At 52.6% G+C, this 27,616-nt stretch overlaps 3 protein-coding genes and 1 long non-coding RNA gene across 4 annotated transcripts; 2 read left to right on the top strand and 2 right to left on the bottom strand.

Annotated features, from left to right (window-relative positions):
• Positions 1 to 1,100: 1,100 nt before the first annotated feature.
• On the top strand, positions 1,101 to 2,549 carry LOC112874862 (3-oxo-Delta(4,5)-steroid 5-beta-reductase-like). Its single transcript, XM_025938424.1, has one exon. The coding sequence runs from the start codon at positions 1,163 to 1,165 to the stop codon at positions 2,348 to 2,350; it is 1,188 nt and encodes a 395-aa protein (XP_025794209.1). The 5' UTR covers positions 1,101 to 1,162; the 3' UTR covers positions 2,351 to 2,549.
• A 2,373-nt stretch (positions 2,550 to 4,922) lies between these two features.
• Positions 4,923 to 6,074, bottom strand: LOC112876796. The gene is made up of 2 exons (XR_003225371.1): positions 5,826 to 6,074; positions 4,923 to 5,291 (listed from the first exon to the last, which is right to left on the bottom strand). It is a non-coding gene; the product is annotated as an uncharacterized LOC112876796 (long non-coding RNA).
• A 4,302-nt stretch (positions 6,075 to 10,376) lies between these two features.
• On the top strand, positions 10,377 to 11,953 carry LOC112876133. Its single transcript, XM_025940184.1, has one exon. It carries the CDS (start codon positions 10,868 to 10,870, stop codon positions 11,555 to 11,557), a length of 690 nt encoding a protein of 229 aa, XP_025795969.1. The 5' UTR covers positions 10,377 to 10,867; the 3' UTR covers positions 11,558 to 11,953.
• Positions 11,954 to 22,401: 10,448 nt separating this feature from the next.
• On the bottom strand, positions 22,402 to 25,064 carry LOC112873869. The gene is made up of 3 exons (XM_025936952.1): positions 23,937 to 25,064; positions 23,458 to 23,811; positions 22,402 to 23,359 (listed from the first exon to the last, which is right to left on the bottom strand). Exons 1-3 carry the CDS (start codon positions 24,408 to 24,410, stop codon positions 22,703 to 22,705), a joined length of 1,485 nt encoding a protein of 494 aa, XP_025792737.1. The 5' UTR covers positions 24,411 to 25,064; the 3' UTR covers positions 22,402 to 22,702.
• Between the last annotated feature and the right edge of the window lie 2,552 nt (positions 25,065 to 27,616).

Raw genomic sequence — 27,616 nt, forward strand, 5'->3', positions numbered from 1 at the left:
GATATCAAATAATACTATATTATAGAAATATCTATTATTTTAATAAGAGAGTGTTAAAAGAATCTACCGAGAGTTTAGAAATTCTGATATTAATCTAAAAAATAGAAGGATTTATATCGTTAAATTTTTTGAAGATCTCAAGGTCTAAGACAAAATCAAAGAGTTCATATCAAATACGACTAATAAATATAATATAATTTTGGAATTAGAAAATAAAAAGTTAAGATTCGATAAAAGAGTCCTTGCCGAATATGGTTAGTAAATAGCCAAATTAAGATGGGAGACCATCACGTTCATGTTACTCCAACCAAAGGAGAAATAGAGCCACTCCACACGTTCAACCAAACACAGAGTATGTAATCATCTCATCCTTTTAGCGACCGCGCCTGAGCACGTTTTTCATTAAAAGGAGAAGAATCATCTCATCCCTAAAATCTGGAATTAAACCGTTCCATTCTACCTCGCTCTCCAAACAAACGTCAGCATATCAATTTCATGTGCCTTGGGCGCCGAGTTTGATCTGCATCTTTTCGCATGTCTGTCACCCAAACATGGGAACAACAGTAATCCAAGAACCTGGACGGTCGCCCCAGCAGGCCAGCTAGGTCCATTCAGTGGTACATATTGGCAGCAGTTTTTCTGGGACAAAAAGTACTATCAGCAGCTAATATAGTCAACGATCTAGGCCGTATAGAACGCAAAGAAGGCCCAGCAGGCCGACTTGAACAGCTGATAGCTCACCAAGCTGGGCAGACACACCTGGTAACTTGGTGTGCATATAGGCTTTGCTGTGTCTGATTCTGAACATCCGATTAGATAGACGACACTCGCAGTCCAGCTTCTCGGCTCAATCACTCCACTAACCAACAACGATTATAAACTCAAGGGACCGCGCTTCATTTTTGTCAGTGGGTCCGGTAAAACTAAAGCGTACTATAGCGATTGGATGCCTCTGCCAAATTTTTTGCTCCCTTTTTGCGTTCAAAAAAGAAGTTTTTTTTGTTCCCTTTGTGCTGCTATTGCCAGGGCCGGGTGCTATTGCTGAATTGAAACATCACCGAACAAGCCAAAAGTCGTCTTCATCTCTGTCCATCAGCATTTATAACTACAGGCTACAGCTCCTCATCGGCTCAATCACCGAGTAACAGGCACAACGGTGAGCATGAGCTGGTGGTGGGCAGGCGCGGTCGGCGCGGCCTGGAAGCGCCGGGGTGATCGGGCCGCCTCGTCCGAGTCCTTCCAGTTCCAGAGCGTGGCGCTGGTCGTCGGCTCCACCGGCATAGTGGGGACCTCCCTCGTCGACATCCTCCCGCTGCCGGACACCCCCGGCGGGCCATGGAAGGTGTACGCGCTCTCCCGCCGCCCGCCGCCGCCTTGGTTCCAGCCGCCGTCTCCCTCCGTGACTCACATACAAGTAGACCTCACCGACTACTCCGCCGCCGCCGAGGCGCTCGCGCCGCTCACCGACATCACCCACGTCTTCTACGTCGCCTTGTCCTGGCGCCCCACGGAGGCTCAGAGCAGGGAGACCAACTCCGCCATGCTCCGCAACGTCCTCTCCGTCGTCGTCTCCAGCTGCCCAAGGCTCGCCCATGTCAGCCTCCAGACAGGGACCAAGCACTACTTCGGCCGTCTCGGTTCCAAGACCCGCGTCCATGACCCGCCCTACACCGAGGACATGCCGAGGCTCGACATCCCCGTCTTCTACTACGACCAGGAGGACATCCTCTTCGACACCGTCGCCCGGCGCGCCGGCTGGTCCGTGCACCGGCCGAACCTCATCTTCGGGTTCTCCCCACGCAGCGAAGCAAACGTCGTCTGCAGCCTCTGCGTCTACGCCGCCATCTGCCACAAGGAGGGCGTGAAGCTACGGTGGCCGGGATCCCGCGCCGCTTGGGAGGGGTTCAACAATGGCTCCGACGCGGACCTCATCGCCGAGCAACACATCTGGGCGGCCGTCGACCCGATGGCCAAGAACGAGGCGTTCAACTGCAGCAACGGGGATGTCTACAGGTGGAAGCTGCTGTGGCCGGTGCTCGCCGGACGTTTCGGCTTGGAGTGGGCGGGGTACGAGGGGGAGGAGAACCGGTTCCAGGTCGCGGAGGCCATGGCCGGTAAGGAGGCTGTCTGGGCGGCGATCGTCACGGAGAACGAGCTCGTGGAGACGGAGGTGAACGAGGTCGCGAGTTGGTGGGTCATCGACGCCGTGGCCGATCAGTTCGGTCTCGATCTGGAGATTCTGGACAGCATGAACAAGAGCAAGGAGCACGGATTCCTCGACTTCCGGGACACGGTCAAGTCCTTCAACACGTGGATCGACAGGCTTAAAGCTCAAAAGATTGTTCCTTGATGATGCCTCGATCGATCTTCTGCTTATCGAATTGTAGTTTTGGTCATGCTGCTGGGGCATCTCGTGAATTACCTTAGCTACCAGCCGCAGTTCGTCATGAACTTCGGCGTTGTCTTTCTTTGCTATGTTTTTATCAGATTGGCGAATAGACATTAAAGGGGAAAAATTGAGGTTTCGGCATTCTTGCTCCTGTTTTTGAGTGCCAATGGTGATTTTACCCTTTCTTTTTTTGCTTTCTGCGATTTTGCCTTCGCTTTTTGAAAACAAAGATTCAATATGCTCCTATTCTGTTGGAAGTTAACAGTGTTAAATATGTAGCAAAAGGGCAGATATATCCTATGTGATTTTATCTTTCTTAATATCAAATAATCCTGAACCCTAACAACCTCTGACCACCGAGAACCCCCGGGCTAGAGGAGGTCTGGCCGGCCAAAATCGAGCCATGGCCAACCTGGGGCCATGGCCGACGGCTCGGCCAGCAGCTCCGACCGGCAGCGGAACGGGGTGGCCCACGGCCAGCGTGCCGAAGGAGGCCGAGGCGGAGGGCCACGCTGGGGCGGCCTGCGACGAGCATGCGGCAGTGGCGGGGCCGCTTTCCGGCGTCGGCAGCGCGACGGGGTGGTGAGGGAACGGGCCGGGGAGGATGATAGCTCACTGGTGGTTCCTTTTTTAGGGTCGAGTGGCGAGGAAAGGGATCGGAGCAGCGGATCAACATGCAGGGCGGAGCTCGGCCGGCATCAATGGTGGTCGGGTGGTGGCGGGGCCGATTCCGGCCGAGGAAGGCTCGGTCGAACGTTGCGGAGTGCGGGAGGGGGCGGCTCAGCTGCTTGCGGAAGGAATCAAGGAATGGCTACCGGAGATGGTCGGAGCGGCGGCGGAGCGGTGGCGGAGGTCGTTCTGCTCGGTCCGGTCCGAGTAAGAAGAAAGCTTTTGATAAAATTAGGGATACTAGAGTCTTTTCCCATTGCTTTGAATATTTTTCTACTTCGTTTCAATACTTTTAGTGGACCTTCAGCTAGCAGAGTTAAAAACAGGGTTAACGGTACCTTTATTTTTTAAAGTAAAGCAGGGGTAAAATCACACCGTCGAAAAAATAAGGTTAACATTACCAAAATTTAAAAAAAAACAGTGATACGTCACGACTCAGCGATACATCACCGATGGGCTGTGTGCACGTTAGACGAGGCCGTTGTCTTAAGAGCACGGCTCTGTGGAACCGATTGTGCCACGCATCGCATTATGGTCCACTCAACATCATCTTTCTAGTCGCATTCCTTGATCATAGCTCAAACTAATTTACGGAAGATTCGACACGTAGCTCAAACTAAAGACTCAATTAAACATGCGTTAAACACATATAAGGAGGGTTCGATGCGAAGTGAAAACACTATAAAAATAATGTGGAAATGAGTAGAGTAATTATGATAACTAAAATTTATCACAACTAGAAAAAAAGATAAGCGCGTATCCTATGTCTACTTACGTGAGATTATGAGCGCCGTGTTAAAATATTAACAGAAATGAGAAATAGACGACGGATTCTTAGATACCAGCTCTAGTTTTTCTTCATAAATTTCTGATCTTTGTGCCTCTCACAATTAGCCCGGACGGGGGCACGTGTGGATGAATTAGTGTCGAGCAAGAGCAGTAATAACAATTAAGGGCAGGAGCAGCCGCCGGCCCAGCAAGTCAGATAGGCCCATTTGGTTGTACGTGCTAGCAAGCAATCTAAACAACCGAACTAGGCCGTATACAGAAGGTACACGAGGCCCAGCAGGGCGACCTGAACAGACAATAGCCCACCAAGCCAGGCAGACACAGTGTAGTGGTCTGCACATGCTAATAACCATTGCTAGGTCTCTGAACCTGAACCTCCATCCGATCAGAACACTGGCCACTCGCGGCCCAGCTTCTCGGCGCAATGAGTACGCTAACCGACGACTGCCACGGATCCTCGAGTTCAAGTAGTAGTAGGCCTAATCTTTGTCGCGACTGTCCTGGCACTGGTTGGGTGGGAAACGGTAACTGGAATTTGGAGGAGGATACGGGAGTAGAGCCGGGAGAGGCCGCCGCTAGCTAGCTACAAGCGAATCTACGTGCTGGGCAGCAGTTGGTCTCCTGTCACGGGTAGTGAGTGTACAAACTTGCAGCCACGGCCAACCGAACCTGCAGCAACGCAACAAATCTGAAATGCTGCGTGCATAGGTGTCACGAGGTTCCTTGATGGTGCGGTTGGCAGTGGCGTTTCCGGGCGTGGTCCATCAAGTCAGAGTCAGGTGTGAGAGAGCTCGGAGACGAGGGCTTTTTGTTCCCTCCGTTGGAATGGCCGACTGGCCTTGCGTCTGCCGTGGTCCAATCAATTATAGTCGCCTCAGCTAACAAGCCATCTTTAATACTTCTCAATGATAAAATTATACGGAGCTAAAGTTTAGCCTTCGGGATCCAAACACACCCTAGCTATGTTGGTGTGTTAAGCATGTTTGTTTGACCTTTCGATCATATTATCTACCTTATGGTTACAGAACAACGTAGCTAGCTGCGCACTGTGCAAGTTGTGGCCCACGGGTGGAAATGAAGCAATAACAATGATATATAAATATAAATAAATCTGAACGAGCCCCCTCTGGCCACTCCCTCTCCCATACCATCTCTGACCTAAAGCAAAAGAATGCACCCGTCCGCACAAGTGAATCCATGCGATGTGAGCCCTACTACACTACACTACACACAGGTAAAGGCACTGCCAGGCCCCTTTCACAAAATACACAAAAGAGGAAAAAGCGGGAAAAGGGTAGCACGGCCAGCAGCAGCATCAAATCCTGTGGGTCACAGGCTAGAGCAAAGCATCCGGCGGGCGCGTGATCTAGGCGAGCAGCGCCGCCGCGCCCAGCGCCACCGCGACGGCCGACGCGATCGCGCCCGCGGTCCTCCCAGCGGCGCTCTGCAGAACATTGACAGTGTCAGCACATCAGTAACTTTTTCATCCTGCTACTGCTGATATGATAACACAAGCTACTATGACTGCGAAGTTGTGCAGAAGCTCGTTCGTGCGTCCGTGTCAGGCTGACCAAACATGGTGGCGCAGTTCGTGTACGTGTCGTGCTGGTTTGGTAATTCCGTAATCGGTAGTGGTCAGAAAGATGCATGCTGGTAGTGGTCAGATCTGAAATCGCTCCACTTTGGCCCTCCAGCGCAGTGAAAAGTTGAATGGCAGCGGCAGAAGCGGACAACCAGAGGCGGCCCTGCGCTGCCGTACGTCACCAACGGCTACATCCTGCCACCGACGGTGGCACGCGCACCCGTCGCAATGTGAAAGAAAAAACCACGCGTTCTTGGGTTCGGCAAACTTGCACTGAGCTCAGTGCCTCAGCAGTGGTCAGCTCTGATAGATAGATAATTCGCTACGCACAGTGTGAAAATGATGCAAGGGAGCACGAGGAACGGTAAATGCGGCAAGCAAGCAAGAGTAGCTTACCGCGGTGTCGGCGGCGGCGGCGTCGCCGCTGGGCCCGGGGGCCTCGGCGTCGGTCGCGGGCGCGTCGGCGGCCTTGTGCTTCTTGGAGACGGGGGCCTCAGCGGCCGGGGCAGGCGCGGACGCGCCCTTCTTCTTCTTCTTGCTCTTGGGCGGCGACGACGGCTTCTTCTTCTTGGCGGGCGCGGGGGCGGGCGCCTCGGCGGGCTTGGTCTCCGGCGCCGGCGCGGCGGCCGGGACCTCCGGCACGGGAGCGGGGGGCGCGGCCGCGGGCGCCTCGACGGTGGCGGGAGGCGTGGCCGCGGGGGGAGTAGCGGCGGGCGCCGGGGCGGTGGCCTTTGCCGGGGGCGCGGGCGCGGGGGCCTTGGACTTGGGCTTGGTCGGCGCCGCGGCGGGGGCCGGGGTGGTGGTGGTGGTCGGCGCGGCGGCCGGGGCCGGGCTGGCCTTGGAGGCGGACTTGGGCGCGGGCGCGGCCGGGGCGGTGGTGGACGGCGCGGCGGCGGGGGCGGTGGACGCGTCGGCGGACGGCGCCGGCGTGGCCTTGGAGGAGTTGGGCGGCGCCTTGGCTGGCGCGGCGGCGGGAGACTGCGCGAGGGAGCCCGTGGCCAGGAGGAGGAGGCAGATGAGCGCCGGGCAGAGGACGGCGCTGCTGGGCCGCGCCATTGCGAACGCTGCGGGAGGCTGTGCTGGCTGGCTGCGAGTGGCAACGGGGAGCTAGCTGTGTGGGAGTGATGGGAGCGGCGGGGCGGGTGGCGCGCGGGATAAATAGGCGGAGGCGGAGGCTCGAAGGAGCGCGGCCGGCGCACGGGCCCGACCGGCCTGGGGACGGACAGCGGGGAGGCGCACGCACGGACACGGAGCGGACGGACGGACGGATTGGGGTTGGGTTCGGGGGGGACGCGGTCACATGGTGGTGGGGGATGTCACGCCTCGTGGCGCGTAGGCCTGCGACGCCCGGGCGCTGTAGCGTGCCGTTGGAGCGGTAGGTGTGGGCGGAGGAGGACCGAGCCAGGCAGGTCACCGTCTGGTCGCGCGCGCTGGGGTCGGGCTCAGCCCGGGGGTGTGTCGGGAGCCGTTGCGGCTGCGAGTGTCGGCGGGGTTCCCGGGCCGAAGTAATGACGGGCTCCCTCGATCCTCCTCCTGCCTTGACGCGAGCAGGCCGTGTCGTCGTCGTCGCCGCCGCCGGTCGACGCTGTCAGCCTCAGGCCCCGGCGCCGCGTGTGGCGGACGAGTTACTTGCCAAGTAACTCGTGGCGTTACCGTGTCGCCGGGCTAACTTCACTTGCCAGGATGCTAGTTCGCCGGTGGTGGTTGCTGCCGTCGTGCTGATGTGCACGCCGAGAGTTTTCAGGGGGTGGTACGGTGTCGCGTCGCGGCGGCTGTTGCGCAAGGAGTGTACGCCTACGCGCCTGTCGGTGTGGTTAGTGTGCGCCATCCATCACACACAAAAGTTTTCCTCAACCTGGCCGTCTACTGAGCTAGTAGCTGGACTGGACTGATGACCACGATGCAGCAGTACAACACCCAATTCCTAAAGTCCAGGAACTCATCAGGATCCGGGAAGGACCTCCAAGCTAGCTAGCTAGATTGTCGACGCATAAAACAGCTGCACGACAGACGTACTACGCTGTACATGGCTCGATCCAGAGCATCGCTATCTTTTTGGCCCCCGCCTTTGCAAAATGTTCAATTCGCCAGCTTTTTCTTTGCAAGTCATCTCTCTCGTGTTTCTCAGTTCATTTTCACGTTAATCCACTCACACATTGTAAGTTGTTTTCTTTCACAACATCAGCCTGAAGACGGGCTGCTGCCTTTTCTGCCGTCGGCGCTTCATGCTAATTTTTCCGCGCTGACAAGGAAAGGCAGCATGTGTGTCACATTTCCGTTGGGGCCGCAAGCAACCGCATGCTTCCTGGTCGCTGCAATGTCACTGTACAGTGTCACTGTACAACGTTAGTTACAGAACTCTTAACTATAGTAGTAATCCGAGTTGGTTAGGCCGTATGGAAGCTAATGATAAGCTACCCAAGTTCGTTGATGCATGCAACTATGCGATGCATCATGACCAAGTGGACCAAAAGTGGAAAAAAAAAACACAGACAAGTAAGGGACCAAAAAGGAAGCTAAGCTAGGAGGGTCGCCAGAAGGATCGGCAGCGGTTGAACCGTTGCTGTCAGGCCGGAGGAATACGTGACGGGAATGCTGTGCTCAAGGAAAGAATGATCCATCGCTTGCGCTGCATGCGTCCACACATGCGTAGTCGGTCATTGTTGTTGCAATGAGACACAGCAGCACACCTTTTTTTTTCCCCTTCTTTTCGTATCGCTGATGCCTGATGGGGTCACTTCCAACTAAAGTCCGGTTTGATGATTCCGTCTAAAACTGATGTCTTGGTCGTTGTTGAAGTTCGAATTAACCTACCCAGGCTTAGACCTCTGTCTTGTTAGGATATAGGCCTCTAATAGGCGTTTTGAATAGTCAGACGAGTCTGCTGGTAAATGGTAATCCTGTTCTGTTTTTGTATCTTTGAATACGGCAGCTCGTCTGCTTTGCATTGTACGTGTTTTAAGAGGACTCGCTGAGAAGCTAGGAACTTAGGATTCTAGGGTACTATGTTAGGTAGAGATGCGGAGCAGAGGAAAAGAAGAGGATCGGATCGTCCGATTGCAACAGGCAAGCTACTATCTCAATGCTTCGCAAGTTAATTTTTGTTATGAAGTAGGAAACTTCATGCTAGTCTTAATGTGGATCTCAACGACTAAGACGTTTCTTTTTGTTGATGCCAAGAAAACGTGTGTGAACAAAAAAAGTATGATATGATTTTTTCCAAACGTAAGCATCGCTTCGTATTGGAAAACAAGTAAACCGTACTGCAGTTCAGCAAACTTGTTTCATCATCCGTTCAAACGAGGTACCAAACTTTCAGATGACAGATAAGTTCATTTTTTAAAAAAAAAAGGAAAAGGAGATGACAGAGATACAAAGTTATGTGCTGTTCCTTCAAAGACGATGGTGCAGCCTCCCACACTCCAAATCAGTCTCCATATAGAGAAATTAAAAAGAGGAAAGGTATTAATCAGGAAGGACCCCGGCTGTTACCTTAATGCTCGAATTATGGTGACAAGACAAGCGTGCATGCATGCAAACTGCAAAGATGGATGGTTGAGAAGTGACGGCTTGGGGTGGGGGCTGCACTGTTTCAGAGCTAAGCTGGGATGAAGCTGGCCTGCACCTCCAACAGCTACCTGATGTTCACGGCCAGTTTGACATGGACGTTCAGATCGGTAAGTTGCAACGAACACAACGGAAGCAGGAACATCGTTTTCCATCCAGCAGTAGCATATATAAATTTTAGACGAAGTTTAATTCAGATTAAGTATTGTGGTTTGGAGCGAGGGCATGCACGCCTGCGTGGCAAGTCTCTGCGTGTAGCTCCAGTCAAGGTTGTATATTCAGGCTGTGCACCGACAATTTAGGGCAGTTTGCTGATCAACACATACTTGGGATACCAATCTTCTTGTGCTTTTACAAGCTCTGGCACGCTGCTGCTGTTGAGCTCAAGCTGTCAAGCACCGTGTCTCCGCAGCCTCCTGCAGGGAAGTGGAACTTGCTTCTGACCTCTGTTTGATTTCTCCGGCCTGATCAGATTGCGGCGCTGTCGATCGGTTTGGGCAAAGGGCAATCAGCTGCCAATTGCAGACCTGTGACCTTCCACTCGCACGACAGCGGTTCGTTCAACGCCTTCACCCTTAGAACCAAAGGATTGTTTGCCACACGGCATCAGCAAAATCTGGCCATGATGATCGTGATTCAAGATGAATAATTGTTCCGTAATTAAAGATGAACATTGGTTTCAGAAAGAAGAAACATTCTTAGTTGCGATTTAGCCAAAGCCTGTTGGCCCTTGATGAGCTTAATTCTTGGCCTGGAGCATCTGGACGGCGAGGAATGATGATTTGGTCTAGCTTAGATGACAATTAACATTTACCCCACGGTGGATATGGCTGTCATGCGAAGTTTGTACATGAACTCGCCATGGTTATCAATCGTGCAAAAGCTGTACTTGCCTCGTATTAGAAACTTTGCTACACTCCTTAGTTTCCCTTCCTTTTCCTTTTTAATTTTTTTTCTAATATATAACCAGTAGGGGCTCACTCAAACAGCAACGCTGCATCGTCACGTCAAAGACTATCATCGGTCTGTCGCCGCCCAAACCCATCCATCGTTTATAGGCATTGGAAATTTCTTTTGCGTGTACTATAATAATAAATCAATAAAGTAGAAACATAATTTGCGTGGAACGTTTGAAAGGAAAAATGTACTCCATCCGTTCTAAAATGTAAGGCATTCTGGTTTGTCCTAAGTCAAACTATTCAAAGTTTGATCAAGTTTATAGAAAAGGGTAGTAATATTTTGAATGTCAGATGAAAATAATTAAATTTATTATGAAATATATTTTTTATATTTACTTATTTGATGTGTTAGATTTTTATTTATAAATTTGGTGTTAGAGCGCTTTGATTTATAAATCAGGACGGAGGAAGTAGAATGTCATGAATGGGCTGCATGCCCCTCTCTCTCTCTATTGGGCTAGTTCTGTCTCTAGCGAATGTCATATTGGGCTGGCTGCTCGCCCCCAAAATGGCCGAATGACACCGAGCCCATCCCGGCAGTCTTTTTTCCAGCCTATCCTGAGTAAAAAAAGAAATTAGAGAGAGGTTGGAATGGACACTGGACTTGGACCTAAGACCACAAATCAAGCAGCAGGCCTTTGGAACACGAAAAGGGCGGTCAGATTAACGCGGCAAAGACTTGGTCAGTTGCCAAGTTGGTCCGCCAACTGCTGCTGCTACTATTTGTGAGCGCCTCCATGGCCTGAGCTCTGACCAGGAGCACACCTCCAACCTTTCCTTCCCACAATCACCTCCAACCTTGGCTGTCCTCATCGCCTCCGATCGTCCCCTCCCGCCTGTGCAAATAACACTCGAGCGCTGATGTGGTTACGTCTGTAGCCGGCGAGAGCAGTCGAGGGAACCATCGCAGCGATGGCGGAGATGGTCGGGTCCATCGTCGTCGGCGAGGTGGTCAGCCGGACCTCCTCCTTCCTCATCGGCCGGCACCGGGACCGGCTGAGCGCGCGGGAGGGCGTCGAGAGGCTGGAGATGGCGCACATCCGGATGGAGGCCGCGCTGGAGGTGTCCGCCCGGTGGCGCGCCGCGGACGCGCCCCTGCTCCGGTGGCGCCGCAGGCTGCGCCGCGCCGCGGGCGAGTGCGACGCCGCGCTGCACCGGTGGAAGCTCCGGGAGCTGCAGGAGGAGGCCGCCCGGGAGCGGCTGGCGCGGGCGCCGCTCCCGGGGCGCGTCGCGCACGCCATCCTGTGCTTCGTCTCGGCGCTCCTGGCGCTCGCCCGCCGCCGCGGCGGCGGCTGGGACGATGCCTCCCGCGCCCGCGCCGCCGTGGAGAGGTTCGAGAGGCTGGCCGACGGCGCCGCCGAGTTCCTCAGGTGCGTGGAGTTCAACGCCGCGCCGCGGAAGCGGAGGCTGCTCATTGGCCCCGCCGTCGGGGAGCTCGGCGGCGGCGTGGAGCGCGGCATGCTGCGGGGAGCTGGAGCTCGGCACTGTTTCCTGGGGGCCGCTGGATCGGAGAGCCCGGCGGAAGTTTGGATGGGAAGCAGCAAGCCTTGGCGCGGTTACGGCAAGCGTAGGGCGTCCGGGACAAAATTGCTCCTGGTGTGAACAATGGAGCACGCGATTGGGTTCGGTCAAGTCGTCAGAGTTCAGATCACAGGAGGTTCGATCTGCCTGGAGCTAGCCGTAGTCACACTCACTCCATTTGACGTAGTCACACTCACTCCAACTTGTAGAACGTGGATGGTTCAGCGAGTCTCTGGTAAAATCCGGGCGTGTGCCGTGTTGTCTACGACCTCTGCTGAATGGATAGAGAAGTGAAAAGATGCAGCTGGCTCTTCTGGTGTAAGACATTCAGGCTGTTCAAATGAGATTTTTTTATTTTTTAAAAAACTAATTAATCTAGCATTTCCAATGTGCACGGACCAACTTGCTAGTTGATTAGTACGTTACTGTTTATCCAGCCGTTTGAATGATCATGGCTGCTATGCAGATGATGCTTGATGATTGCGACTTTTGTGGAAATCAATCATTCAATTGGACATGATGGGCTGCTGGTTGCGGTCTGTACACAGCATAACTCATTTTTTGCTTTTCAGTAAAGCGAATTGAAAGTAAGTAAAGCCGATATGAACAACACCCCCCCCCCCCTCTCTCTCAAGTCCCTAAGTGATGGGACTAAATGAAACTGAAACTAAGAAACAAGAGAGGAGGGAATGTATTGACCAGGGATAAGCTTATTGAGAATCTATCTATCTATCTATCTATCTATCTATCTATCTATCTATCTATCTATTATATTAATATGGAAATGTTAAAAGAAGCTACCACGTTCACTGAGAGGTATAGAAATTCCCACATTAATCTAAAAAAGAGAAGGATTTGCACGTCGGATTTTATGAAGATCTAATAGTCTATATTGACCTGAAGAGTACACGCCAAATACAAATTATAAATATAGCTAGATTAGAAATCTAAAAATAGGCAATTCATCAGCGTGACACAGATTGTGTTTCTATATTTTTTTCCTCTCTCTACCCCACGAAGTTGTGTATACTATGGAGTAGATATATAAGATGAGTACTGAGTTTGCTTATTTTTAGGCCTAAACGGAACACAAAAGATGATCTCCATGCAGGCCTACGAACACAAAAGATGTCGAGCATCTCAAAAAGTCCTCATCAGCTTGCACGCTGCTAGGCCATCTTTTTATGCGCTCAAAGCTCCATGCAGGATACAGTGGCCACTCCATTTGCAAAGGCAAGGCTGGCGGCTGGATGGATTCTGGAATAATCCCTAGCTACTACGATTACAAGCATAAAGCCACGAGCTAAACAACAACTTATATTATCATTATACATGAATAAATCCATACTACAATATTTAATTAGCCAATCAAGAAATATTAGGCCTTAGGCTAACTATTAGCTGTTCATTGATATTCTTTGATTCTGTTCCGTCCAACAAAATTAATAAGAGAGTGTAAAAAAGAGTCACCACGCTCGCTCTGAGAGGGTATAGAAATTTCTACATTAATCTAAAAGAAAGTAGAATTTACACGTCGGATTTTATAAAGATCTTACGGCCTATATTAACCAGAAAAGTTCAGCCAAATACAAATTATAAATATAGCTAAATTAGGAATCTAAAAAGATGCAAAAGGTTTATGTTGTCCTTATGTTGTCGTTATACATGAATATACTCCATACTATAATATCCAATTAGCCAATTAGGAGATATTAGGTTTTAGACTAGCTCTTGGCGGTCCATTGAAATTTTTTAATTGTATTCTATCCAACAAAATTTTGACCTGGATATGATAGAAGAAAAGAACAAACGTCACCTACACCTGATAGCCTGGACATGAGAGGAGATTGCTATTGTGGGAGCCTCCTAACACTGATACTGGACAGATCAAAATCAATGTTGATAATGTTGATGAAGTTGTTTCTATGCAGAATCGCAAAGCTGGTATTGCTGTTGTGATTAGGGATCACACATGTAAAGTCCTACTTTCATCAGCCTACATAGATTCTTGAGTCCGACTGTATGGCGGTCATTCGCTATCGAAATAATTCTAGAAGCAACCGGCCGCCATACTTATTCCGTCATTCACCATCCAAGAAGCTACATATCGCAAGAATGCTTCCAAAATTAGTGTCGAGTGATGCGAGAGAGAGCAGAACAATATCACAATGAGCTAGCTTAGACCGTGAAGCTGCTAAACCATAGTGTAGTATGGCACGATCGCTTTCCAAAGTGTCAAAAGCAATAAATTGCTCTTAATTGCTTGGATGGTATAATCGCTTACGTAAGTGTTGGAGAAATTAATAATTTTTCTCTTTACTTGCACAACATGAAACTAAAATACATTTTAGCTTTTTTTGCGGGTACATTTTCAGCTTCATTAATTGAGGAGCACGCACATCCATAGTAGAGATCCATATAGCATTATTCCCAAGCATCCAAGGCGCAAGGAAGCTGCCTATAACCAACGTGGGAAAGTTCACCAATGTAACCCTTCAACGGAGAATAAGAATAAAAATATGTTCTGTTTTGCTTCATATACAACGATACAATTTTCAAGATGACACCGCTGCATGTCATGACTACACTAAGAAAAAGGAGAGAACAATTATGGCATTTTTTAGAGAAAGGAATAGTCACTAGTTTGTGACAGATTGGAAAAGAAATTTTGATGTCTCGACCTGCTGCTACATGAACACCTGAAAACCCACATAAAACGCTGGCAAGATTGACTCACAAATTAGGGGAGACCAAGATAATTTCTACGAAATGGGTCCAAATTTGGTAGAAGCTACTATATCTTGGAACTGACCCGAGACTAGATAACTTATAGAATTTATCTTTTTTTTCTAGTACTAGTATGTCTTTTGCGAGGATTAATGTGGAGGCTATAGAATAAGATTCTAATTAGTAACAGTAAGATTAAAACATGCAATAGTTTGAAAAGGTTGAAAACGTTGAAATTAAGTTTAGACCAGAAACTTCCGAAAACATCATGTATTTGTGACATTAACAGTTTACACTTTGCGCGGGAATGATAGCACAAAATTCTAAAAACAAAATTCATGACAGTCCATTGTCATGTCCACGTGGCCCGGATATTTTTGAGTCAGTGCTCGAAGCTGGAGAGGCTTGACCGCACCTGCTTTCTCACGGAAACAGGAATTTCGAAACAGTGTGTGGGGCCTTTACTCCAACCATTATAGAGTTTTAGCCACTATTGTTGTCTGATGTCTTTTGCCAATATTCTTGGATCAGTTAAGCTGGTGCCAAAGGGGGGCCCTTGGGATAAAATAGAAGAAATACTCAGTCACCGACAGCTCTCGCTCGCTGTTCTTCGTCGAAGTCCACTTATTCTGTCAAATTTCGCTGAAACACTCATGGAGACCAATTGTTATTATTCAAGTCACCGCCGCTTGTCTCGCATTCCTGGACTCTGGTCTATGCACGTCATATTCCATCCCTTTTCTGCGCGTTATTCCCACTTGATTTCCTTTCCATGGTGTTTCCTCTGAAATCTCCCTATATACAATGTTCACAACTTCCATGAGATCAATCGAGCTCGTGCATTCTTACGATCTTCGCTGGTTCAGTCCAGACTAATGGCGGAGATCGTGAGTTCCGCGGTGGCCGAGGTGGTAATCACCCAGATCGTATCCAGGGTCCTCGACAAGCAGACGCCGGGACGGAGACCGAGCCAGGAGGAGAGCCTGGAGCGGCTGGAGATGGCGCACATCAAGCTGGAGGCGGCGCTCGAGACCTCCAACAAGTGGCGGATCACCGACGCGTCGCTGCTCCGGTGGCGCGGGAAGCTCAAGCGCGCCGCCCGGGAGTGCGACGACGCGCTGCGCCGGTGCAAGCGGCGCGCCGTGGAGGACGAGGAGAGGCGGCGGGCGGCGAGGGGCGCGTCCTTCCCCGCGCGGCTCGCCCGCGCCGCCAGGTCGTTCCTCTCCTCCGACGTCCTCAGCGGCGACGACGGCAGGCACGGCTGGAGCGGCCCCGCGGTCCGGCGGTTCGAGTGGTACGCGGACGGCGCGGCCGAGTTCCTGAGGTTCGTGGAGCTCGGCGGCACGCCGCGGCGGTACGCGTTCTTCGACCCGCTCATCGCGCGCCTGCTCGCCGGCGACGAGCTCCGGTACCGCCTCGTCCGGGGCAGCCAGTACCACCTCTTCTGCGTCCGTCCCATATTCCTGGAAGGTCGCGGGGTAGAGGCGAAGCTCATCTTCATCTACGAGGACGACGACGCGCCGGAGAAGAACCTGTGCATCGGCTCCATGCTCCGGCTCTCGGAGAGCACGGACATTGTCGGGACCACGATCAAGTGCCTGCAGCTGCTGGTCACGCCCCACTTCCGGTCCACGGCCGAGGCCGCCACCAGGGAGCTCGCGAGCCTCCCGACGCAGGACTTCTCCTGGGTGCCGTACGCCGACACCACTCACAAGATGCACTGGAACAGCATCCACAGAGACATGAGCCAGTGGTTTCGCCCCGACCCGCTCTGCTGCAGCCATCAGCATCGTGCAGAGCCCTGCAAAGGCGACACGGGCGCAACGGGGCTACCAGAAGTGTCTCTGGAATCAGTTATCGAGGTGTACTGGCAGTGCCAGATCCCTCTGTCCGAGTACAAGATGCGGAGGAGGGCGATTCCTGAAGGTCGAGCAGCTTCTTCCAAAGACACGCCACACCTGAAGCTCGGGCTCCTGTTCACGCCCCATGGCTCGTTAGGAGGCGTGACGCCGAGAGCCGAGTCCTCCGCGCTGGAGGTGATCGACGGCGAGGAGCAGCACGGCGCGCACACGAACCTCAGCCTGCAGCAGGTGGACGAGACGGTGTTGCCAAAGGCGCTGGAGTGCCTGTACCTGAAGGCAGAAGCGACGGCGTACCAGATGCTTTGGAAATCCAGACATGGCGCGGCGTACCTTCAGGTAAAGAAGACGATCCCAGGGAGAAATGCCGGCAGGGACAACAGCAGCAGAAGGTCTCTGATGCAAAAGTATCGTCACCACCAGGACCCGAAGCTGGAGAGATGGACACACGTTCTCACGAGCTTTCTCAAGTTGTGGGTTGCGCGCGCACCGGAAAGGCTGCGGTGTTCGATGGTGGAATGGTTGCAAAGGGCGAATGAGAAGCAACAGGCAGCTTTGCAGTATTGATTCCTTGAGAAACAGCCGAGAAAAATGCTCCGAAACTCACAAGCTGGGGTCTCAGAAACAAGATTGCTTTCTTCTTCTTTTTCTGGCTTTGCCATTGTGTTATTATTCTTCTCTTTTCTCTTTTTTCTGCATGTTCTTAGAGCGACAAGTAGTACAACCCTCATACACCACACTATTCTCTTTGTGCAAAACTTGTTTCTTCAGAATTACTCAAACCAACTAAATTGAAAAGTTTACAATTCCATAAAAAATTAGAATTGAAACTATAAGTTAGATATATCCGATCCATGGTCCATGCATCAAACTTTGTCAGTTCACACTATTCCAACATCCATCTCCTCCACCTCGTCTACCACCGCAGACCGCATAATAGCTTGCAGCTAGCTTCGCAGCATCCTCACTTGCCACTGCAGCATCAAATGGCTAGTCTGTCAAACAACAAAGGGAAACAACGATGGAGCTCCACTTTAGAATGCGAGACTTCACAACATAACAACCAAAACCGTGTAGCATGCACGCGTAAAGGTTGTCCTTTTATATTGTGAAAATATTAAGTGGGAAAGCGAGTGCTACGAATTGGAGAATGTTTGGTAGTTGGTACATTCAAATCTTCAAGAAATAAACTCTAAAGCAAAGTGAAGGGAAAGCAGGGAGAGAGTGCCCACAATTTTGGCGTCAACATTGAAGACTGGACTTACCAACCAATTTGTCCGGAAGAATGTTGGAACATCTTCAAGAAGACATACAAGAAGAATTGGTACCGCTCTTGACTCTTTAGGGACGCAATGTCATTGGCAGACTACTTGCTTCACTGAAACAAAGGCAGAGGTGTGAAACACTCCTAAAGCAGATTCAGATGTTCCAACCAAAGGCAACAATGCATAGCAGCAGGAAGAATAAACAGCAAAACGGCCTCGATTGCTTCCTTGTGATCAAACATGAGCCAGGCACAGAGACACTTGCCAGCCTCGAGAAGCCTGGGTTGGGCTAGGAAATTTGGAGAGATGGCCCAAGAAGGCCGGGTTTGGGCTCGGCAGCTCAGCCAAGTCGGCTGCAAGCAATAATAGAACATGTTCATTTCTTTCGAGTTTTTTCTGAAAAAAGGATAAAAAAATTAAATTCAAAAAAAGGTGCCGATTGGCAAAATTTCGGAAAATGGGTACCTCCCGTCCATCCAACGGGCGGGAGGTCCCAAAATTATTTCCAGACCCCTCCCGAGGGTCTCTTCGCGAATAAGAAACTTTTCTTATTCACGAAGAGCCCCCTGACGCGAGCGCGGGGCATCCCGTCCGCCCAACGGGTGGGAGGTCCGGGACCCGTAGACTGCGGAGGGGCATCCCGCCCATTGGGCGGGCGGGAGGTTCCATATAAGTTAGGCGCCAGCCACGTGGTCCGCTGAGGGGCCGCGGGAACGGGGAATTGGCCCGGTCTCCAACGAGTAATCACTGGGCCGTGGAGTGCGGTATACTCAATGACACGTGGGTCCGTACTGGAACAGCCTGTGCGTCCCGCTAACTCAGGCTGCTTTCCGATTACTTTATCTATATTTCCTCTGCTAATTAATTCTAAAAAATTCCACGCGTGATCGAGCGAGACCCACGTACGAACCGCATGGCGATGCAGAAAGGTCCATGACGAAGAAGCAGCGCAGCCTGGGTTACAAATACACATAATTTATTTTTAATGGCTTGATGTATCGTGCTATCATAATATTTGGATTCTACGTTGTAAAACGTTATCGCTTAACTATCTTCATATATACAAAAGAGTTTTAGATACCGTAATCTTCTTCGTAAATTGAACTAAATTTAAAATTTATGTATACAAAAGAGTATGGCGAATAAATCTTGTATTTGAAAAAAGTATGAATTTTAAATAGTTTGTAAAACATAAATTCTAACAAAAAATTTATTAGAATAAGAAACTTTTCTTATTCTAATAAATTGGGCGGGCGGTGGGATGTCTCAGGGGCCTCTTCGCGAATAAGAAACTTTTCTTATTCGCGAAGAGGCCCTCGGGAGGGGCCTGAAAATAATTTTGGGACCTCCCGCTCGTTGGACGGGCGGAAGGTCCCTGGCCCCACGCCTCCCGCCCGTTGATCGGGCTGGAGGTTCCCATTTTCCGAAATTTGCCAATCGGCACCCCTTTTTCGAATTTAATTTTTTTTATCCCTTTTTCAAAAAAAAAACTCCTTTTCTTTCATAACCATAAATGGAGTCCAAGTGAAGTTGGTACACAAATGATTGACTATTTTTGTTTGCCTTCAAAAATAACTCTTTATGTTCATCAGGAAAAAAGTTATGGGTTTTCAGAATTCAAGATAGAGCAGAAAGAAAGACAAATATTCAAACATAGAGTCAATTTTGTCAAACTAATAAACTAAGAGTAGGAGGAGAGATACATGTATTTGAACCTACGCATACCATCACAGAACCAACGAACTCATCATAATAAACTGTTCCCTCTTTTGCATGGTACAGCATACAGTATTTAGTACGCACTGATTCTGTAGGTTTGGCATGATACTGTAACATACAGTGATCTGATTTGCATAGTAAAGTGTACAAGCATGAGAAAACATACAGGAGTATCTCTAGTACAGAGCATGCACGCTGCCTAAATGCCTGGTCCCCTGCCTCACCACTGCGCAAGAAGCATTTGGTGAAGCCAGGGTCCATCAGCAAACGGCCTGACATTAGTTGAGCATCCATCAGGGAATCCAGCCAGAGGGCTTAACCTATTTGATGGATGGAACACTACTGCATAAACTAGAGCTGGCCCCCGATGCATAAAACAATAGACACCTCCAGCTCAAGGTTGCCGGTGCCAGAGCCACTGTGTTCTCGGAGCCACGCAGCTTTCACCAACCCATTTTGTTTCTCTCCTGAGACCATCAGTAGAATACTGCAGCAAGACACTAAAAATCTGAAGTGTGATCCGTTGGAGAAAGCCGATGCCCCAGATGCCAATCTAAAGCAAAGACTGCCAAAAAGAACTCTGCAATCCGACAGGTCGGATAGTTAACTAAAGCCAAGAAGATCAAGATCTACCTCCTCTCCCTTTGTTATAAGAAACAAAGGAGCGTGAAAAGAGCAAACGCATCAAAGGGGGTGGATCGATCGGATCTTCGTACCGACACTTCGAAAGCCGCAAACCCATGATATTCAATGGGGAAATGGGCACTTGCCATGATGAAATTTGGATCCGATTCAGAAGGAAGAGCTACTTAAGTCAGCAAATTGTTTTGTCCCGGCCCCATGGAAAAATAACTAGGGATGCTGATACTGTACATGTACATTCTGATGCATTCGGAGTTCAGAGTTCACATGATATTTTCTCTGGACCAAATTGTACTGCACAGACACTGGGTTAATTCTTTGGCTAAACAGGAGGGTTCAGAGTTCAGACACAGTCACATGACATCTCACATCCTATGTGAGCTATCTGTGGAGCCTATGGGTATTAACATTTTTTGTGCCCTGACAGGTGAACTAACCAAATGGCTGCACTGCACTGTATGTTCTTCCTCGTTGTACGCAATGGTGTGCATAGGATCGAGCGCATTTTGCTCTCCTTTTCCTTTTTCGAGAGGAGCGACTGAAAGCATACAAGATGGTAAAGAAGGTAAAGTGCCGCGATCGATTTGAAACGGTGCACGAGGGTATCAAAAGGAGAACGCCAACGTGAGACGGAGAAGGGGAAGGTGAGGCTAGAATAATAATGCTAGGCCATGGTGATGGGCGATGATGGTTTCTAGCGGGGAAAAGCCGGAAAGGAAGCCGTCAAGATCATCGCTAAACTCGCGAGATGCCATGCGGATTACAGAGGACGATGCGCACAATCCTGGGGCAGGTTACTGGTGCTGACCAAACATTACATACATCGACACCTTTTTTCTTATTTGTATGAGAATCAAATTGTTTCCTATAAATATGAGCTTTTCAGAGACATTATGCTGAAACTCCGGCTTCCAGCATCGTTCATAAAGTAAAGACTTTTAGCTTTACACTTACAGCATTTGTACCCAAAGCCTCCCTCCGTTCCAGACAGTGACTCTGTAATGTAGGGACTTGACAAAATTTTGTTTATGAAGCCATGCATCCGGAGTGACCCATGATCCATCCGACAAGATATGATCATGGGAACCGTACACCCGACCAAGGAAAATAGTGCCCGTACGACACCAGTCTGGCATCAGTTCAGGGATCTGCACTGTGCTGCTAGTGTTTACCACTAGTGCTGTGGTAATGACTTCCGTGTTCTCGAAAATAAATGTAAGAACCTAAACTAAAGTCCTTTGCGTTCCAAAAAGATAAAGAATTTCAGATTTCAGAAAGTTCAACATTTTAAGTCGTTTTTCTGTTGCAGGTATGCTGATTAGCACATGGCCTGGCACTGGCAGAACCTCGCCCAGAACTGTGAGGAGCTGACGGAAGCTCCATGCTGCCCTATGTTCGTGACGAGGCAACATCGGCGGAGACGCCAGTCGAACAGGCTGCGCTGCCCTCTGCTCTGCTCCAAGGTCACGGCAGTGTTTCCTGTCCAAGTCCAACACTGGCACCAGCCATGTGAAGGGCAAGGAGTCGCTTCTGTTGGTGTTTTCTGCAGAAAATCGGAAATGGCTTCTTAAGAAAAGTCACCACCTATGGAGACCTGCGACAGTCGTAGAATCTCTTCGTCACGATTCATCCTCTCCTACACCCATGACCGGTGGCCAGTACGGCGAACCATAGCAGCCGCCCAACCTGCCGGCCGACGAACACCACGGCCGCCATCGTAATTTACCAAGTACGATATGATTTAGCAAATATGATTTGTTAGAATACGGTAGGTAGTAGATTTGTCATAGGTAGATTTTAATTCTCGCTCCGTCACTGCCTATAAACCATCACATACACTTGGTCAGAGCTCTTCAATACCGGATGATGAATGGGCAGCTCACTACTCCATAAGACGACCATGAGGCCATGCGGCATGGATGAAAAACATGAACTACCGCAACTAAAACAGAAATGGGAACATCAGCACCCACCGCAGGACCCAACAGACTTTTATCTTCTAGAGGACGGCCGTGCCCCTCCCCTAGCATGAATTCTAGGCGCCGCAGCTCTCTGGAGGTCGCGCGTCAGTAAAGGCAAACACGTAAAAGTTCATGCTCTTCCCCAGCACAGCACAGTACACGAACTGAAGGCAGCCACCCTGCCTGCAAGTGGGCCCCACCCATCCCTACGGCCAGCCATGCCAATGTGCATGCCTCTGTCTGTCAAACTGTCATGATGCGTCCATGGCGACGAGCAGGCAGGCAGGGACAAGGTACACTGGGCGGTGGCCAGGGAGGAAAAGGATAGGAGGAGGTCACCTGATCTACCGCTGTCCAGTGACCTCAGCATCCAATGCCAAGCTACAGCCTACATGTACCGTGAGCTAGGGCGACTGTGATAGCTTGGTTGGTGGCATTGGCATTGCCCTGTCCTGGCCTAGCTACAGGCCAGAAAGTTTGTTCTGGCACGAGAAGCTCGTTGGTTAACTTGCAAGCAATGATCTTTCACCTGTAGCCACCACCGCACCACCACCACTACGGCGAATGTGGCAAGTAACTCTCACAAGTACCTGGAAAGGGTGGTAAAGATACTTGGTTAGTTTCTAAGCAAAACCTGGCAACCAGTAGTAGTACAATGTACCATGGAAAACAAAGGTCGAAAGCAAAACATACCAACCAGCTTGAAAACCGCCCATTGGTACCCACACATATTGTGACGTAGAAGAGCAACGTGTCGAAATTAGGCACACAGATCTGATGTTTTGCCTGTGTCAATTCTTAAATTCTTGCAAATGTTACAGTACAATTCAACACTGAGATGGAGAGTCTTTGCTGCTCATCTGTACAGAAATACAAGCCACTAGGAGGTGGAGTTAGTGTTTGCCTGTTTGGATGGAGAAGAAAGGTTTGGTTTCTAGTGCTATGAACAAATTGGATTGCTGGATTTTGTTTTGCTTCCTAGCTAGTAGCTGCTTAGCTAATCCTCACCCACTCTTACGAATCCAACCGAGTAAAATGATCCCCTCCCGCTCCTCACATTTCCACCGTCCAGTGGATCTTGTCCCCGGCGCCGGCGCCGGCCGCATCGCGCCGCGGGTGCACGCGCTCCGCGGCGGCGACGCGCGCGGGGTGCACGGCGCCGGCCTTGGCGGCGCCGCCGCCTCCGCCGCCGCGGGGCGGGAGCTCGCAGTGGGGCTCGCCGACGGAGTCGCGCCGGATGTCGGCGGGCGGGATGAAGCAGTCGGTGGAGAGGCCCGGCACGTTGAACGCGGCCTCCTGGATGGTCCACGCCTCCTCCATGCGCGTCTTGGTGTGGCTCATGGCCGTCTCGCCGAACCGGAACAGCGTCACGGCCGAGCGGCCGGCGTGCGCGATCATCACGCCGTCCACGGCGCGGTAGTCCTCCAGGAAGGAGCTGATGGTGGTCTCCCAGTAGACGGCGTCGCCGCCGGCGTGCGGCTGGATGCGCGTCAGGTGCGAGTCCTCCACGTGCACCAGCAGCCCCGTGCGCTGGCTGAAGTAGCCGAACAGCACGTGCCGGATGATCTCCGCCGGGCCCTCGCTCCGCTGCCGCAGCGTCTCCGCGCCCGCCGACAGCTTCAGGATGAAGCAGTCCTCGCCGCCGACCTTCTTCTCGCCCACGCACCGCGCCTCCGCGAACAGGCCCGCCGTCGACAGCGGATCCAGACCCTGCAGCACACGACACAACCTAGTTCAGTTGACACCAATGGCAGCGCCGCGATGCGCGTCGAGACGAACAAGACAAGTAAGTGCTCGGGAATGCCGACCTGGAGGGCGCGGCGGAGGGGGCGGACGGGGCCCTTGGCGGCGTGGGCGCCGAGCCACGGCGTGTGGCGCCAGACGAGGCGGCCGTTGCAGCCGGCGCGGACCTTGCTGCCGCCGACGGCGAGCTCGACGTACCACATGTCCGGGGACATCTGCCAGAGCACGAACCCGCCCTGCTCCACGGCGGAGGCAGCGCCGGAGCCGCGGTTCTTGACCACCCGGGTGGCCGTCTCAAACTCCGACGCGACCATCCGGACCTTCCCCATCGCGTACGCGTTCCGCACCGACCGCAGCACCTTGGCGCCGCCCGACGCCGCCATGTACTGCTGCAGGATGTACTGCGCCGACGACGACTCCTGCAACGAACAACAACAGATCGAGCGCCGCCGGCGGCGTCAGAACCCAAAACGCTGCCGCATTTGCCGAGGAGAAGCTCGCGAACAGAGGAGATCCAATCTAAGGAGCCGAGATGTGTACTGACAATGGGGGCGCCCTTGACGGAGAGATGCGGCAGCGGCTCCGCGGCGGAGGCCGAGACGGGCGCGAGCGGCGCGCCCATGACGCCGAGGAGGAGGCGGAGGTCGGAGCGGCGGAACGACGCGTCCCCGCCGCCGCCGGCCACCAGCGGGGCACGGGCTAGGTGGCCGCGGACCCACTGCCCGAACCCGTCCCGCCGCGCGGACTCCTCGCCGCACGCGTCGTCCTCGGCGACCTCCGGGCCCTCCATGAGCGGCGCCAGGGCCTCGCCGCCCGGGCGGAGGCTGCCGGAGTGGGCGACGAACTGTTCCGGCGCGTACGGGGCGAGCTCCTCGGGCGGCGCCGCCTCGGCCTCCGCCGCGGCCGTCTTGCGGGCGCGCGGGAGCAGCGACTTCCCCCGCGACCTCGCCGGGGAGAGGCCCCGCACCACCTCCCCCTTGAGCGCCGAAAAGAACCCCTGCCTCCTCTCCTTCTCCATCTGCTCCCGGATCCCGAACGGGGTGGCGACTGGCTAGCACTAGCAGCGAGGAGAGATTTGCATCAAGCGAGGAGTGGCGTGCAAGCGGGATGGGGAGGAGGAGGAAGGAGCTGAAGCAAAAGCGCGGCTCGACGCCAAGCGAGGGGTTTGGGGTTTGTGACCGCTGGGAGTCGCTTGCTTGGCAGCTGGGAGCGGGAGGGAGAAGAGAACAAAAGATAAAGGTGGAGCGGGGGGCAGAGGAGGAAGCCGTTTGGGGGCGAGCGGGGCAGTGAGATCGCAGGCCGAAAGCGAAAGGGAAAGCGGCGAGGTGGGATGTCGGGGTGCCGATGCCGGCCGGGGCAAAGAGACGAGCAGCTGCGAGGCCAATGGCTGCCTGCTTCCAAGAGGATTTCGATGGAAATCTACCCTACCCGCACAGGAGGAATCCGCCTACCGTTTACTTAATTTTTTTTTGAAGAAAGCATTTCCTTGTTGATGCAATGGCCTTGGCGTGGGACGAGATGGAATTCGAGAGCTTCTACACGAACCAAACAAGCAACGAGTTCATCAGCATTCTCCCTTTGGAGTTTGGACTTATCCACCGGGACCAGAGAGCACCCTTTAAACCGTTGTTGTGCGAACGGAAAATGATGGGTGGGAGCACGGCTACGAACGAGCTCTCTCTACCGCGAGTGGTCAGAAGATAAAGAGTTCCTATGAGATCATCTCACCCCTTAGCCTAATCCAGGAAGTCCAACCCGCATTCTCCTGTACTAGAAGTGCACGAATAACTATGCACCAAGGAAATCAAAATTAGCATGTTCTTGTTTTGCAATGTTCTTAGTTCTTGAGGACGACGAAGCCTTTTTCTTTTCTCCGAAAAAGATTGTTTGAGGACTCCGTGTTCGTCCAGCATGTGAGAAGGCTGCACATGCAGTTCGGCAGTCCAGAAATTTAGGCTATAATTAGGTCCTAGTATTATGTATACAGTGTAAAGTAGTATGTAGAATAATCTCATTATTAGGCTTGCCCCTTTGTTGCCATGCTCAAGGCACCGGGGCTTTGAAGCCTAAAGAAGCCCGCATTCCAGTAACGGGAACCCTGTCAGGCCGTCACGGGCATGGCTGGTGGTTGAGGGCGCGCGCGGCAAGCTCAGGTCAGCCTGTCGCGCGTCGTTGTCTTCCCCTCGGCGCAGCACCATGCGGTCCATGCCTGCCGCCGGAGGCCGGAGCCACACCCCAACTGGCAGCTGCGCACTTGATCTTTGATCGGATCACCCGGACCCGAGGGAAAGAAGTGAAAACGCCGGCGCAGTCGGGCGGGCTACGGGACAGCTGAACATGCACGCGCCCTTCTTCTTGCTGCGTAGTGTAGGGGGGCCTGCCGCGCGTCGTAGCGCAGGACGCGGCCATTTTGTCCGTGTGGTCAGCCGCCTCGGCCGGGCTGGACGGGTCGCATTGATCAGTTGGCCCATGCTTGCACGGCTTGGATTGGTTTGGTTTGATCAATGTGCTTTCACTTCCACTCGCTCGGCCGTGTCGTCCGGTAATGCAAGCTGCTGGGGCTTCACCACCAGAAAGTAGTTATGATAGACACAGACACACACGCACACACACACCACAGCTGCGTAAGTGCACGGTAAAGGCAGGAGCAGCTCGATGTCACTGTGCCTCCACCCTTTTTCCCTTGCCCCTAGCACAGTTGGGCAACTGATGATGGCTCCATCCGTGCAGCGAGCACATGGATGCATGCTCACGGCCCAAGCGGCGGTCTCCAGTACAGGGCCTGCCTGCCTGCACCCTGCAGCGAAGTGAAGGGGAGCAACAAGCTGCGTGCTCGGTTGGCCACCGCTGGTGGGTGGCGGGCGATCATGTCACGGCCGCCGGAGAGAGATCAGCTACACACACGCACACCCTACCTCCCCCGCCCCCATAGTAATGAGCTGGAGCGGATCCAGTCGGCCAGCCAACAAATCACCCGGAGGCTGGCTGATCAATTCGCTACAGCGTTCCTGATGGATATGGATCGACCGCTGCATGCAGGCTGCAGATTACGTGCAGGACCCTGATGCGAGTGAGCTCCCATGGACCGCTGCATACGGAGCAGAGCTTACTGTACTTTCCGGACCAGACGGACGACGTCCGGGTCCTGTAGCTGTGCTCATCCATCCAGCGGCGGCGGACACGATCCATGACGCCGATAGCTGCGCTCTGCCCCGCCTGCAGCCGGATCGGCGACGAGCACTGTTCCGTGCGTGCGAGGTCCCTGATCATGCATGGCGTCGCCGTCCAATGCTACTACTCCAATGCGCGCGCGCGTGCCCTTATCCCCCGGCCGGATCGCCCGCGCGCACTGGTGCCTGCATGCCGCCGCCCCTCGCTCGGCCGTGTCGTGCGAGACCCCTTGCGTGGGCCACTGATTCACGGTGACCGAGTCTAGCTAGTCTAGCTAGCTAGTCCGGGGAGGGAATTCGTCGTCGGTAGATCGGCCTCATCAGCAGACCTAGATAGCTCGCCCCAGAGCCGCCGTCGTCAGGACTGCTCTGCTCGTACCTAAAGAAAAGCGATGAGGCCGCATGGGGTCGTTGTGCGGACGGGTAGACGTCCGGGCGGGTCAGGCGCACGCTATGAATGATCATTAGAGCTAGGTAGAGCTGCTATACATCCGGTGGATGCCCGCTCGCTCGCGTGTGCCTGTCGTGCGTAAATGCCACATGCCCGCGGCGTTAAACGCGGCGCCGGATGCGGCGGTCGCTTGCAAGCCTCGTGCGTTCTCTCCTCCCGCTGCCTCGGTGTCGACTCCAGTCGACCGATAAACAAACTAAAAAGTGCATCAAAAGATTGAGTGGATCAGAGATACTCGCGCACAGAATGAGGTACGTAGCGCGTATGCCTGCCCCAGGAACGCCGGATGAGTGGCTGGTTGTCATGGAAACGGAAAAAAGGCTCCCCGCACCACCTGATGATGAGATTCCTCATTCCTGGGGTTGCGATGCGTGTCCATCGTCGTCGTGGCAGCACGAATCCGTAGCGCGGAGATTGCCCTCGATCGCCACCCCTGCTGCGGCCGCAGCGTTTTTTCCCCCCTTTGCCGCAAAATTCCCTTTGGAATGCGCGCGGTAAAGAGAGTAAAGCCAGGCGGCAGAAAAAGTACCAAAAGGGGAGGAGCCCGGCCGAGATCCCAAAAAGAATGGAAGCGCTGCTGGCCAGTAGCCACCCTTCAGCTTT

This window comes from Panicum hallii, chromosome 9 (assembly GCF_002211085.1).
Source record: "Panicum hallii strain FIL2 chromosome 9, PHallii_v3.1, whole genome shotgun sequence".
Taxonomy (NCBI): domain Eukaryota; kingdom Viridiplantae; phylum Streptophyta; class Magnoliopsida; order Poales; family Poaceae; genus Panicum; species Panicum hallii.

What these genes read in the sequence shown, in the direction of transcription:
- LOC112874862 (XM_025938424.1), top strand. Translation starts at nt 1,163, where the DNA reads ATGAGCTGGTGGTGGGCAGGCGCGGTCGGCGCGGCCTGGAAGCGCCGG.
- LOC112876133 (XM_025940184.1), top strand. Translation starts at nt 10,868, where the DNA reads ATGGCGGAGATGGTCGGGTCCATCGTCGTCGGCGAGGTGGTCAGCCGG.
- LOC112873869 (XM_025936952.1), bottom strand. Translation starts at nt 24,410, where the DNA reads ATGGAGAAGGAGAGGAGGCAGGGGTTCTTTTCGGCGCTCAAGGGGGAG. An exon ending in CCGTCAAGGGCGCCCCCATT is followed by an intron (nt 23,812 to 23,936) that starts GTCAGTACACAT and finishes TGTTCGTTGCAG; the next exon opens with GAGTCGTCGTCGGCGCAGTA. An exon ending in CCCTCCGCCGCGCCCTCCAG is followed by an intron (nt 23,360 to 23,457) that starts GTCGGCATTCCC and finishes CGTGTGCTGCAG; the next exon opens with GGTCTGGATCCGCTGTCGAC.